Below are 14,115 nucleotides of genomic sequence, written 5' to 3' on the forward strand. Positions count from 1 at the left end.
ACGTCTTCTTTTCAATCAGTCCGCATTTAAAAATCGTCGGTCAAAGCCATCCGTTGAGATTGGTAAAACCACACATTACTTTAGCGGTGGGCTGTACCTACATCAGAACGGCACCAAATAGCATCCGGTATAAAATTAAATGCCACCAACATTCGGCGACGGAGCGAACCCAACATCCGGTGTGCAACTGCAAAATCACCGACATGACCAATCACTAATCACACACAATTTCGATTTTCAATCCCTTGGGCAAATAACTTTTGAGCTCGTCAGTGAAATAAATTGGTCCAATGTACGATCAACTGGATGCGTCTTTGCTCAGCTCAACATAAATCTAATCCAGCCCACCCGAGTTCATATGATTAGGTAGGTACGCAATCTGCACGGATGAGCATATATTCGATGTTCATGCTCACATGTGCTTTCAACATCAGATCCGTGGGCCGGTAGGAACATCGGGTCGTTGAGAAACCCTCACTTGAGTCTTGATCACTCACAATGACCACCCGGCCAGGTCCTTTTCCATGACGTGACCGGGGGGGGGGGGGGGTCGGTAAGTACATCGCGTCTGACGGTTAACTCCTATGCAACTTAGAAACCCCAAAATAAGATACATATGGGTCCACTTACCTATACTGTAGGTGGACCCAATCGAGGCAGCTATTTGAGGGGCTGCAGCCAGACCTGAGGAGTCATACCTGACCATCCTGACCTGGGCCGCTGAAATACCTGAGGGGTGAGCCACACGTTGCAAGAGGTCTAAGGTGGCAACTTATTGCGGGGCAATAAGCCATATTTGTAGGGCGGTGCAATAACTTCAAAGTGACAAATGCATAAGAAATTTCAGCTAACAACAATCGCATAGCCATACTACATGAGTGACAACGAAGTATAGCCGCACATTATAACGGGCAGCACCAATCCAAATCGAAGGGCGACACAAGCTGGAGAAGCCCGCCCCTACCCTGCGCCTTGCCAAAAGCTCTGGAGCTGGAACCCGTCACGGGAACAGTGGCTCCTAGTGCTCCAGGCTCCTAGTTAAAGGAAATAGTTCACTTTTTAACATGGGTTTTGAACTGGAATAGCAGTTCCGTAGCTTGGGCTGAGACGAGCATAAATCAGGAGCTTTTACAGCCCAACGATCACCCTAGGCAAAGATATTCTATTTCTCGTCCCGAAAAAGGTGTCTTGCGTTGAGGATGTGTGCCTTGCATATATTTCCATCCAGTATGAAAAGAGCATGGGTCCCGAAAATTCTTCAGAAACTAGAGCAATTATCTACGAGAACTCTAGAAAAATTCTCGTACTGATCAATTAGGATATTCAGGGGAACATTATCAGATCGAGCAGATCGCCCAAATGCCGGTGGCTGCGATAATTTCTCTGTTTCTGAAGAATTTTCGGGACCCATGCTCTTTTCATACTGGATCGCGTGTGCCTTACAGAAACTGAAAAGTTCTTCCTATATCAAAATATAGAAAATAATATTTTGTTATAAGAAGGTTTTATTTTCTTTGTTGATTATTTTGAACATAAAAAATCATAAATCCGTTGCAAAAAAAATAATTTCGTGAAAGTGAACTATTTCCTTTAAGGCTCCAGGCCAACGGCGGGTCGGCACTCGTCAGATCAAGACTGCAAATCTCAGATGAACCTGAATGATTGAGCCCGGTAAAGCAGAGTAGGTAACGTAGAGCTGTTGAGTAATGAGAGCGTCGGGGACTCGGGAGAGTGGCAGGAGTGAGGAGGGTCACGAGAACAAGAAAAGGTCGAGAAGATAAAGAGAGTAGTCAGGACAAGGACTCAGGAGCGCCGAGTAGCGAGGGGAGAGTCAGTAGGAAGGGAGAGGAATGGGATACGAGGCCCGGACAATGGACATACAGTATAATAGGTAACGGGTATCACTGGTACACCTCGCTAACGTAAGGCTCAGTTGGTTTTGAAGATATTAAACGAGAGGGAGCCTCACTGGTTTTAACCCCCCCCCCCCCCCCCAATCGCACGCCACGAACTTCCCCGTCCAGTCCCGTCCGGCCGTCCCGCTCCCGCGTATCCCCGTCTGAACTTACTTGATGTCGTGAAAGCTGAAACCAGACTGGCGTCTAAATCCGAATGCAGTCGGGTCTGATACGGTGAGACCAGTCGAGACAAATGTAACGGAAGTTAGCCCACATTCAGCCCACATTCGGCCCAGCCCAGATTGGGGCTGCCAAATCTAGGGAAAATCTAAAAATCTAGGGAAAAATCTAAAAACCGTTTTACGCCTAAACGGCTGGACGAAACTGAAAAATAAGACCACCATTTGAAAGATCTCTTCACCCCGGACCTAATGATATGGTTAAATACCGGATCAATTTAACCAAAAGCATGATTTAACCAGGATGAAAATTTTCGGTCAATGGGGCGGCCCCTACGATTTTCTTCAAAATCGGCATGGTGATACTACAGGCCCAGATGATCAATCTGGCTGAAGAAACCCCTATGGGCATTGAAATCTATGGGGTAAAAACGCCCTTGGAAAGTTTTACCCACGCATTTCTGGCAAGTGTATTGCACGCACCCCCCAAATATGGGTATCATATGTAAGCCCATGAAAACCCAAACAAAATGGTGGGGTAAAATTTACCCATTACCCCATCCAGGGTAAAGTTTACCCAAGATGAAAATTTTCGGTCAATGGGGCGGCCCCTACGATTTTCTTCAAAATCGGCATGGTGATACTACAGGCCCAGATGACCAATCTGGCTGAAGAAACCCCTATGGGCATTGAAATCTATGGGGTAAAAACGCCCTTGGAAAGTTTTACCCACGCATTTCTGGCAAGACTATCGCACGCATCCCCCCAATATGGGTATCATATGAAAGCCCATGAAAACCCAAACAAAATGGTGGGGTAAAATTTACCCATTACCCCATCCAGGGTAAAGTTTACCCAAGATGAAAATTTTCGGTCAATGGGGCGGCCCCTACGATTTTCTTCAGAATCGGCATGGTGATACTACAGGCCCAGATGACCAATCTGGCTGAAGAAACCCCTATGGGCATTGAAATCTTTGGGGTAAAAACGCCCTTGGAAAGTTTTACCCACGCATTTCTGGCAGGACTATCGCACGCATCCCCCCAATATGGGTATCATATGAAAGCCCATGAAAACCCAAACAAAATGGTGGGGTAAGATTTACCCATTACCCCATCCAGGGTAAAGTTTACCCAAGATGAAAATTTTCGGTCAATGGGGCGGCCCCTACGATTTTCTTCAAAATCGGCATGGTGATAATACAGGCCCAGATGACCAATCTGGCTGAAGAAACCCCTATGGGCATTGAAATCTATGGGGTAAAAACGCCCTTGGAAAGTTTTACCCACGCATTTCTGGCAAGACTATCGCACGCATCCCCCCAATATGGGTATCATATGAAAGCCCATGAAAACCCAAACAAAATGGTGGGGTGAAATTTACCCATTACCCCATCCAGGGTAAAGTTTACCCAAGATGAAAATTTTCGGTCAATGGGGCGGCCCCTACGATTTTCTTCAAAATCGGCATGGTGATAATACAGGCCCAGATGACCAATCTGGCTATGTTTGGGAGAAATAACCAACCCTATGGGCATTGAAATCTATGGGGTAAAAACGCCCTTGGAAAGTTTTACCCACGCATTTCTGGCAAGACTATCGCACGCATCCCCCCAATATGGGTATCATATGAAAGCGCATGAAAACCCAAAGAAAATGGTGGGGTAAAATTTACCCATTACCCCATCCAGGGTAAAGTTTACCTAAGATGAAAATTTTCGGTCAATGGGGCGGCCCCTACGATTTTCTTCAAAATCGGCATGGTGGTACTACAGGCCCAGATGACCAATCTGGCTGAAGAAACCCCTATGGGCATTGAAATCTATGGGGTAAAAACGCCCTTGGAAAGGAAAGAAGAAAGACCCTTTCATGCGTTCAGAGGGCCCTCCCGTGTACTCAGAGTGCCTTTCTTTAGGCTGTAGTCCCTGTCAAGCGATCAGTGGGTCCTAATGCAATCAGAAGGGTTAAAATTTACCCTGGGTGGGGTAATGGGTAAATTTTACCCCACCGTTTTGTTTGGGTTTTCATGGGCTTTCATATGATACCCATATTGGGGGGATGCGTGCGATAGTCTTGCCAGAAATGCGTGGGTAACACTTTCCAAGGGCGTTTTTACCCCATAGATTTCAATGCCCATAGGGGTTTCTTCAGCCAGATTGGTCATCCGGGCCTGTAGTATCACCATGCCGATTTTGAAGAAAATCGTAGGGGCCGCCCAATTGACCGAAAATTTTCATCTTGGGTAAACTTTACCCTGGATGGGGTAATGGGTAAGTTTTACCCCACCATTTTCTTTGGGTTTTCATGGGCTTTCATATGATACCCATATTGGGGGATGCGTGCGATAGTCTTGCCAGAAATGCGTGGGTAAAACTTTCCAAGGGCGTTTTTACCCCATAGATTTCAATGCCCATAGAGGTTTCTTCAGTCAGATTGGTCATCTGGGCCTGTAGTATCACCATGCCGATTTTGAAGAAAATCGTAGGGGCCGCCCCATTGACCGAAAATTTTCATCTTGGGTTAACTTTATCCTGGATGGGGTAATAGGTAAATTTTACCCCACCATTTTGTTTGGGTTTTCATGGGCTTTCATATGATACCCATATTGGGGGGATGCGTGCGATAGTCTTGCCAGAAATGCGTGGGTAAAACTTTCCAAGGGCGTTTTTACCCCATAGATCTCAATGCCCATAGGGGTTTCTTCAGCCAGATTGGTCATCTGGACCTGTAGTATCACCATGCCGATTTTGAAGAAAATCGTAGGGGCCGCCCCATTGACCGAAAATTTCCATCTTGGGTAAACTTTACCCTGGATGGGGTAATGGGTAAATTTTACCCCACCATTTTGTTTGGGTTTTCATGGGCTTTCATATGATACCCATATTGGGGGGATGCGTGCGATAGTCTTGCCAGAAATGCGTGGGTAAAACTTTCCAAGGGCGTTTTTACCCCATAGATCTCAATGCCCATAGGGGTTTCTTCAGCCAGATTGGTCATCTGGGCCTGTAGTATCACCATGCCGATTTTGAAGAAAATCGTAGGGGCCGCCCCATTGACCGAAAATTTCCATCTTGGGTAAACTTTACCCTGGATGGGGTAATGGGTAAATTTTACCTCACCATTTTGTTTGGGTTTTCATTTGCTTTCATATGATACCCATATTGGGGGGATGCGTGCGATAGTCTTGCCAGAAATGCGTGGGTAAAACTTTCCAAGGGCGTTTTTACCCCATATATCTCAATGCCCATAGGGGTTTCTTCAGCCAGATTGGTCATCTGGGCCTGTAGTATCACCATGCCGATTTTGAAGAAAATCGTAGGGGCCGCCCCATTGACCGAAAATTTCCATCTTCGGTAAACTTTACCCTGGATGGGGTAATGGGTAAAATTTACCCCACCATTTTGTTTGGGTTTTCATGGGCTTTCATATGATACCCATATTGGGGGGATGCGTGCGATAGTCTTGCCAGAAATGCGTGGGTAAAACTTTCCAAGGGCGTTTTTACCCCACAGATTTCAATGCCCATAGGGGTTTCTTCAGCCAGATTGGTCACCTGGGCCTGTAGTATCATCATGCCGATTTTGAAGAAAATCGTAGGGGCCGCCCCATTGACCGAAAATTTTCATCTTGGGTAAACTTTACCCTGGATGGGGTAATGGGTAAATTTTACCCCACCATTTTGTTTGGGTTTTCATGGGCTTTCATATGATACCCATATTGGGGGGATGCGTGCGATAGTCTTGCCAGAAATGCGTGGGTAAAACTTTCCAAGGGCGTTTTTACCCCATAGATCTCAATGCCCATAGGGGTTTCTTCAGCCAGATTGGTCATCTGGGCCTGTAGTATCACCATGCCGATTTTGAAGAAAATCGTAGGGGCCGCCCCATTGACCGAAAATTTCCATCTTGGGTAAACTTTACCCTGGATGGGGTAATGGGTAAATTTTACCCCACCATTTTGTTTGGGTTTTCATGGGCTTTCATATGATACCCATATTGGGGGATGCGTGCGATAGTCTTGCCAGAAATGCGTGGGTAAAACTTTCCAAGGGCGTTTTTACCCCATAGATTTCAATGCCCATAGGGGTTTCTTCAGCCAGATTGGTCATCTGGGCCTGGTGTATCACCATGCCGATTTTGAAGAAAATCGTAGGGGCCGTCCCATTGACCGAAAATTTTCATCCTGGTTAAATCATGCTTTTGGTTACATTGATCCGGTATTTAACCATATCATTAGGTCCGGGGTGAAGAGATCTTTCTAATGGTGGTCTTATTTTTCAGTTTCGCTCAGCCGTTTAGGCGTTAAACGGTTTTTAGATTTTTCCCTAGATTTTTAGATTTTTCCCTAGATTTGGCAGCCCGAATCTGGGCTGGGCCGAATGTGGGCTGAATGTGGGCTAACTTCCGTTACATAGCAAATTGAAGGATTTTTTTAGACAAAACTACCGCAGGTCGCTCATATCTGGCGGGTGGTAGTGTGTTCAACAGTGCCTTAGGCCTTGCTTATTTGGTTCGCAGAAACATATATTGTGTAAACAATTCGTGGAATCATGCAAACTTTCTAAAAAAGGTTTACGGGCACCAAATGCTGAACACTAATTTAGTGTATATAGAGAACACACTGAGAACTGTGCAAGGCTATATAAACCAGGTAGAACGTTCCCGACGAAAAAGTGGTGACAAGCGATAATTAGTAGCCGCGACCCTCACTTGTTCAAAACTATATCCGCAAGCAGCATTTACAGGCTAGCGGAAATCGACCAATCGGCGTTCGGCAATACTCGACGCTGATTGGCCCGATGCTCGTGACGAAATTGCGGGGGACTGTAGCTATTCCCCTATGGCGTTTAATAGGCTTACGGCTTTTGAAGGTGATTTATACCAGTTTTTGTTGGTTTTGAGGCCATTTTTGAGCTTGGATATTCTTTCTGTGACTTTTGACTGTGTAATAATGACATTTAATCATAACATTTCTATTTACTACCGGTGTCACATCGGCCAAAAAGACCGTAAGTACATGGCATAGACGGACCACTGCTGATGGGGCCACACATGCCGGCGTGTGGTCATCGGAGGTCCATGAGGGCTCGACATAGGCCCTTCATGGGTCGGTATAGGCCCGGTGGGTCCAGTGCAAGCCTATCAGGGGCCGGTGCTGACCCAACAGGGCCCAGTGGCATATAATGTAAGGCTGTCTAGGGACGTTGAGGGCTCATGGGGACCATATAGGACCAATAGGGACTACAAAAGTCAATCAGGGGCCATTTAGGCCAATAAAGGCACTTCAGGGGACTTGAAAAGGTCATTCAAGAGCTGCGGTGGGCCCATGAGGGGACGGCACTGGTCCAGCAGGTGCAGTCAGGGGATGTTGTACGGGTTTCTCAGTGGCCCATTTGGGCATATCAGTGACCAATTTGGACCCAGCAGGGGGCTTTGTAGACCCATCAGGGGCTGGTGATGGTTCATCAGGGGCCAGCGTTATAGTCCATCGGGGCACGGCATATGCCCATCAGAGGTAATTGCGAGCCCACGCTGAACAATGATGGCCCTTCAACGGCCCCTAATGAATCTACATTGACCCATGGGCCATAATGTGTCATATATGCCCCTATGACAGGCCTACTCAGACCCCTGATGGACATTCCCGGCGTCTAATGACCCTATACTGAATGCTGATGGGGCTCTAAGTTTCTCCAATAACCCTTCGTCAACCCATTATTACCATACGCTGGCACTAGGGGCCCCACATCAGCCGCAGGGCAGTCCGTGCCATGACAGCATGTCTTTTCGGCCGATATTACATCGGTAATATTTATTAAAATCATGATTTTATGGTGTCATTATATAGCTAACAGTCATAAGAAATATATTTCAACTCGAAAACAGCTCCAAACAGCATATAATTTTAAAGAACCCCCTCCGAAATCCAAAAGCCTATTCGGGTCCATAGAGAATAACTGCGGTCCCCCACAATTTCGTCACGAGCGTCGGACCAATCAGCGTCGAGTACGGCCGAGCGCTGATTGGTGAATTTTCCGCTAGCGTGTAAGTACTGCTCGCGGAACAAGAGTTCGTCGACAATCCTCCACAAACGTCTGTCACCATTTTTCGTAATGCTAAACAGCCGGAGCGTACCCCCCTGGAACTGTGTATGGGTTGCAAGGTGAAGGCTATATTGATCAGGGGCGTCGACGCGTAAGGAAAACTGGTCCGACTTTTTCTCGGGGGGCCCCTACCGGTGGGGCCCCCAGGTGTCGAGGCGCAGCAGGGCCCCCGCGGTCTCTAGCAGGGCCCCCCGAGCCGCAGTAGGGCCCCCGCGGTCTGCAGCAGGGGCCCCCGCCAGCCACAGCAGGGCACCGCCTAGTCGAAAAAGTGGTCCGACTAGTCGGAAAAGTCGGAACGGTGTCGACGCCCCTGATATTGATACCTATAGGTTTGTATGTGTTTATGTAGCCTTGGGTACTGGGTACATGGTAATTCAATATAGATGACTGCTTCAACTTCAACGTGTTTCAACGCTTCAACGCTTCAACTTCAACGAATCATAAAGAGTCTTCAATGGTAACGTTGCCAGACATTTTTTTATGATATGGCCGAAATCCACTGGGCATATGCCTAGGAACACAGGTTCAGGTTTTGCTTTGCATTTCAAATTGGTTAATTTCATCTCAATGAATGTAAACTAAAAACATGGGTATATTAGTGAACCACTTTTGCAAATGAAACTTGATGAGTTTCAACTTTCGAGTCCACTTTAACTGGCAGTCTCCTCCCAGTGGTCATGATAGTTATTAGGTATTGAAACGAGGCCACATTTAGCATGCGTTCGGCATTGGGAAAATGAGGGATAGTTATAAGGGATCACCATTCACCAGCAATAATTTGGGATAGCGGGGACCATTGATACAACATTCACATTTTAAGATTGCTTTTGCCTAACTAATGGCTCTTCAACTCTACTGAAAACTTCAAGGCTCTATTCTACCTACGTTCGACCACATATGGACTACTGTTTGCCAACAGTGGGACCCCATATGGCCCAGGATATGCTTAAGTTTGAGAAGGTTAAGAGGAGAGCAACCAAATTCATTCGAGAAATCAGAAATCTATCCTATGAGGACAGACTAAGGAAAAAGGACAGGGCTGCTCATGGTGACCTGAAAAAACATACAAGATTCTTACCAGCAAGCTAGAAATTGACCCTGCCAAGCTGTTCAAGCTTCAAGACAACACAAGCACCAGGAAACAATACTTGAAGCTTCAAGACAACTCAAGCACCAGGGGACAATACTTGAAGCTTGAGAAGAAGAGAGCAGCCCATCACTTCAGAGCAAGAGCCAAGTTTTTTCTTGAACAGGTTCATCACCCCCTGGAATGAGCTCCATGATCATGTCGTTTCTGCTCCTTCTACAAATACCTTCAAGAACAGACTTAAGAGATATAGGCGCTACCACCCACCATTCCTAGTCATCAATCCTATCCTATATATGTCTTCTGTCGATCCTTCCATGTACCATCCTACCGGACATGAGCTGAGCACCAAATAGACCAAGTCTAAGCTAGCTCATCAACCTTAACCTTACTCATTCTCGTGTCTGTTGTACACTGTGTCAGCTCAAAACACCAAATGATCCTGGTGATCCTGGAAAATGATTCCTGATTATCCGGATGCTGAATGCACGCATAAAATGCTTTCTGCCATAGTCTGTTTTTGTTTTTAGTAAACTGTGTTATCAAATCATGCTTATTGGGTAGGTAACTATGTTAGATTGTTTACTGGTATGGCAGTGTTCTACAAGAGGAAACCTAAAGTTTAATTATTTTCACTTATGTTTTGTTGCTAATTGGGCATTTTCATTTCAGGACTGGAGAACACATGAGTAAAGCTGACTGATATCAATATCAGCATTCCCTTGCTGGGCCATTGTGGCATGTGATATCATTTGAATGTTTCTGTCTTGAATCTGTCTGAAAGATGGCAGGTGTGAGAACTGTGGGAGCCAGTGGTTTGTTACTAGCAAGGCACATTGTGTCTGCCATACGCTGGTGCTCACCGCTGGGGATACTGTCAAAGCATCCCCAGCAGAATCATGTGGCATTGAGCAAATGTCTGCAGCAACTCACTCTCACATCATCAAGGCATATTACATTGTAAGTTTTAAGTTATCTCATCAAATCTGGGAAACCTTCTATCAGTTACTCTCTGTGTGTAGCAATGCTAATTGCTAAGTGCACCTTGTTTTTGCTGTCTTCTGGGAACCCAAGTTGTGTTTCTCACTGAAGTCTAAAAGCGCTGTGCTTTTATATGCACTATGCAATCAATGCCTTTCTTTGCCTCATCCAGGCCCACTGTGTGACAGCTACTCCAATGTCTTGCCATTTTCTGTGTGCCAGTGGGCGCGGTCAGCAGCAGCGCAGCTCCGTGGCGACCGTGGACGGGCCCACGGCCGGCGAGCTGCGCGCCCTCCTCCAGTTCGGCACGGACCGCGAGCTGCGCCAGTTCTGGCGGCGCACCGGCGCGCGACTGGACGTGGCGCGCGCCGCTAACGCGCTGCACGTGCTCCGCGCGCTGCAGGCCGAGGGAGTGGCGCCGCCGGCCATCAAACGACATCCGGCGCTGCTCAACATTAAAAAGGGTCAGCTTCTATAGTATGTGTAGTATGTCTGCTAATATAAACTAAAGCAGCTATTTTCCCATTCCCTTACGAAAAGTCGGGAAAATGCTACCCATGGCTGGACCTCTCCCTGGCGGCGTTCCCGTAAAAGGCGAAGGAAGGGGCGCTTTACGCCCGCTTCTAACTCGGTTTCTGGGCTATGTTATGCCAAAAGTCAAGTGAGGTTTGAAAGGTCTTCATAAGTTACCTTTCAAAAGGTCACTTATGAAGAAGGGTTTTTAGGTGATCAGTCTCCAAATTATATTTTTCTGAAGTCGTTTTTAACACAAATGGCTCGTAACTCGCAAACAAACTCGTAATAAAACAACTCGTAAGCAACATCGCAAAAAAAAAAACAATGGAAAGCATTTCGAAACCCTAATTTTGTCGTCGTCACACCTGACCTTGTCAAACGCCTAGCCTACGGTGGGCAACAACCGTCAGTGCCGTAAACAAAATGGGAAAGAAATCGATCATTAACATGACACAAATGTACTGCTATCGTTTTTTTCCGATGCTAACCGTAGGCTCCATGGTTCTGGTTCCGATGCTTCCATCTACAACCGTCAATGCTATCGCATTTTTTTCCGAAAACGTTTTAATAAATGCATGTCAGTGTTGCCATCGTGTCAATTTACCGCGGTGACTGCATTTTTCATCTACTGTGTACTGTGTTCCTCTGTATACTGAAACACCCTCACCCATCCTTTTCCTCTGTTTTGCGCAGCGCGGCTGTCGGAGCAGCTGTCGTCCCTGCGGCGGCTGCCAGCCCCCGTCGGTGAGGTGTTTCCCCTGCTGCTGCTGCGTGCCGACCAGCTGCGCGCGGCCGTCCGCGCTGCCGGCCGGGACGGGCAGCTCGCCTTCCCGGGTCACCGCAGCCGGCTGCACTACTTGGCCGACCAGCTGCAGGTCAGAAACGACGGCAGGCGCCCGGGATCGGAGCGGGTCGGGGGACACGTTCCTCTTTGTGGCCGGTGTGGTAATTTGTCACGACACAAACGACCTGTTCCAGTACTGTTTTAGCTCGCCAGAGTCTGTCAGTATTGTTGACTTGTTTCTATTCGGTTTGAAATGTGTGTGTGTGCTGCTGCTTGCAGACTGGCCTGGAGACGTTGTGTGCGGCCGTCAGAAGGAATCCGTCCATTCTGACGTTCCCCGGCAGTCGCATCACGGAGATCACCCGACTGATGATCGGTATGTGTGAAACAATCAACGCCTGAAACTTCTTCATAAATGGCCAGATTTTCCTTCAGCGTCTAGTGATGTGTCATGCATCGATAATAAGGCCAGGCATCCATCTCACTTTTATGCTTTGTATGCATTTTAATTGATTTTAACGTATCGTCCGCACACAAATGATTTTAAGTCGGTCATCATTCGCATTGCTCGTCCCCATGTACACAAAGTTCCCCAGCTTAATGTTTCATTCACTCCGCCCGGTCTAACGACACCCTTGACCCCAATCCGTAGACGGCGGCATCCCCCGGGACGCCATCCTGGACGACCCGTACATCTACAACCACAACGTGTCGGTGATGCGCGAGCGGCTGGAGTGGGTGCACCGGGTCCAGCTGCGACCGCTGAGGCCGTGGATGCTGCGCTGCGCAGAGCACACCCTACAGGAGTGAGTGCGGCAGCGCTGGTGTACGAGTTGTGCGCGCGAGGGGGCAGGGTATCGTTCACTTACTGGGGATACATGAGAAGATTAAATGCGTATTACATATAGATTACAATGATGCTGAGCGAGTAGAAAAATCCGTTCGTTGTTCGTATTTACTCGCTCATGTCTTCGAGGTCAAGTGCTCATTTGCTAAACGTTCTAGCCCTAATGCCCTAACATAGTCTCCTGGCACGACGTCAGTCACTGCTAACGACTTATAAAGTTCCGGTCACCAACCTTTCAGGGATGCAGCCGATGCCGTCCATTTTCGGATGCAGCACCGTTATGTAGCTAATGTGTTATTGCCGTCGCTACCTAATGTGTTGCTGTCCCCGCTGGCTGGCAGTTGTGTTACCGTGTGTTACCAGCTGCTGACCGGTGTGTTACCTTGTGCTACCAGCTGACCGGTGTTTTGCCGTGTGTTACCGACTGACCGGCGTGTTACCGTGCGTTACCGGCCGATCGGCGCGTTACTGTGTGTTATTGCCTGGCCTGTGTTTTACCGTGTGTTACCGGCTGACCTGTGTTTTACCGCGTTTTACTGACTGGCCTGTGCTGTAACGTGTTTTCAGTGACCGCTGTATTGCCGTGTTTTACCGTCTGACTGGTGCGTGTGTCCGCAGGCACGTGGAGCGGTTTCAGCTGCGGCTGGCCATCCTCTCTGAACACGGGGACGAGGTGACCTACCTGAGCGAGCGGCTCGGCCTGGGCCGCGCCCGGGTCTCCGCCTTTCGACAGCGGCACCCCCCGGCGCTGCGCGTCAGCGTCATCAAGATGAAGGAGGTGCTGGACGTGCTGCTGGCCTACGGCATCAGCGGCGAGCAGGTGGCCGACCAGCCGCGCATCCTCTGCTACAGCGCGCGCCGCATCCGCGAGCGGTGCGAGCGGCTGCGCGCCGCCGGACTGCGGCCCGCCAGCCTCTTGGTGCTCTGCAAAACGCCCAAAGACTTTGACCGCTACATGGCGGCGGCCACGGGGGCAGAAGGCCTGGCAACGGTCCCCGATACGGCCAGTGCGGCGGGCGAACGGACCGCGGGGGATGCCAGTCCACGGACACCAGCGTAACCTCTGAGTGACGCCGCGTGACCTCTGTGTGACGCCGTGTGAACTCTGTGTGATGCCGCGTGACCTGTGTGACGCCGTGTGACCTCTGTGTGACGCCGCTGGGAGTAGTGCTGTGATTGATGCGCTGTCGATACTGTGCCTGTGGTCGGCGTGAATATTATTTGCTGAGGGGAGCCGCTGCCCGTGAGATACCGTGGGTACGAGTAGAGCTTATAAATGTGGCTCGACTCGAGTGCCCGACTTCGATCACTGATCAGTCAGTGTGTTTTGTCAAATTGGTCTAACGAATGTGGATAAAAAGACGAGTATGGAGCTTCGTTCGTATGTCGGGTGCTGGATTATCATTGCGACGCGTGTATAACGAACAACCAAAGTCTTAGACTGGTAGTTTGTGCAGACCAATCCTACACCTGCGTCCTTAGCGGGAGCGTGATGCTTTCCATAAGACATGGACATAAAGGAGCCTGGAAAGGTCGCACCCTTGCGGACTGCGACCTTTTATGCATCATACATTATCTTGGGGAATGATACTACTCCCAGTCCCGCTTCTCCCTTCTCTGCTTGGCAGCAGTGGCAAGGCAATCTCAAATTGCCTTCTGCGCTACCAAGGCTATGTAAACGATGTAAACCGTGCTACTATTCCCACAGTTTAGGTATATGC

The 14,115-nt window shown here is 48.4% G+C and overlaps 2 protein-coding genes across 10 annotated transcripts in view; one reads left to right on the forward strand and one right to left on the reverse strand.

The window, feature by feature from the left end:
- LOC122372090 (alpha/beta hydrolase domain-containing protein 17B-like) overlaps nucleotides 1-2,139 on the reverse strand; it is a 66,492-nt gene extending 64,353 nt beyond the window's left edge. The window contains exon 1 of one of the 2 annotated variants that reach the window (XM_043348966.1): nucleotides 2,070-2,139. The gene's annotated coding sequence lies outside the window, so the exon portion shown is untranslated. The remainder of the gene's footprint in view (nucleotides 1-2,069) is intronic. The other variant, XM_043348977.1, reaches the window with a different exon arrangement.
- A 4,401-nt stretch (nucleotides 2,140-6,540) lies between these two features.
- Nucleotides 6,541-13,771, forward strand: LOC122372111 (transcription termination factor, mitochondrial-like). Of its 8 annotated transcripts, none has more exons than XM_043349032.1 (7): nucleotides 6,541-6,562; nucleotides 9,939-10,226; nucleotides 10,470-10,711; nucleotides 11,457-11,638; nucleotides 11,827-11,923; nucleotides 12,200-12,353; nucleotides 13,013-13,771. In XM_043349032.1, the coding sequence occupies exons 2-7, from the start codon at nucleotides 10,051-10,053 to the stop codon at nucleotides 13,452-13,454; spliced, it is 1,293 nt and encodes a 430-aa protein (XP_043204967.1). In that variant the 5' UTR covers nucleotides 6,541-6,562; nucleotides 9,939-10,050; the 3' UTR covers nucleotides 13,455-13,771. The 8 variants fall into 8 exon arrangements, with proteins under 8 accessions (XP_043204967.1, XP_043204960.1, XP_043204949.1 ...); XM_043349025.1 differs by having other exon boundaries at nucleotides 6,543-6,585; XM_043349014.1 differs by lacking the exon at nucleotides 6,541-6,562 and adding an exon at nucleotides 8,179-8,636.
- Nucleotides 13,772-14,115: the final 344 nt, after the last annotated feature.

This window comes from Amphibalanus amphitrite, unplaced genomic scaffold (genome assembly GCF_019059575.1).
Source record: "Amphibalanus amphitrite isolate SeventyFive unplaced genomic scaffold, NRLGWU_Aamphi_draft 000036F_arrow, whole genome shotgun sequence".
Lineage (NCBI taxonomy): Eukaryota > Metazoa > Arthropoda > Thecostraca > Balanomorpha > Balanidae > Amphibalanus > Amphibalanus amphitrite.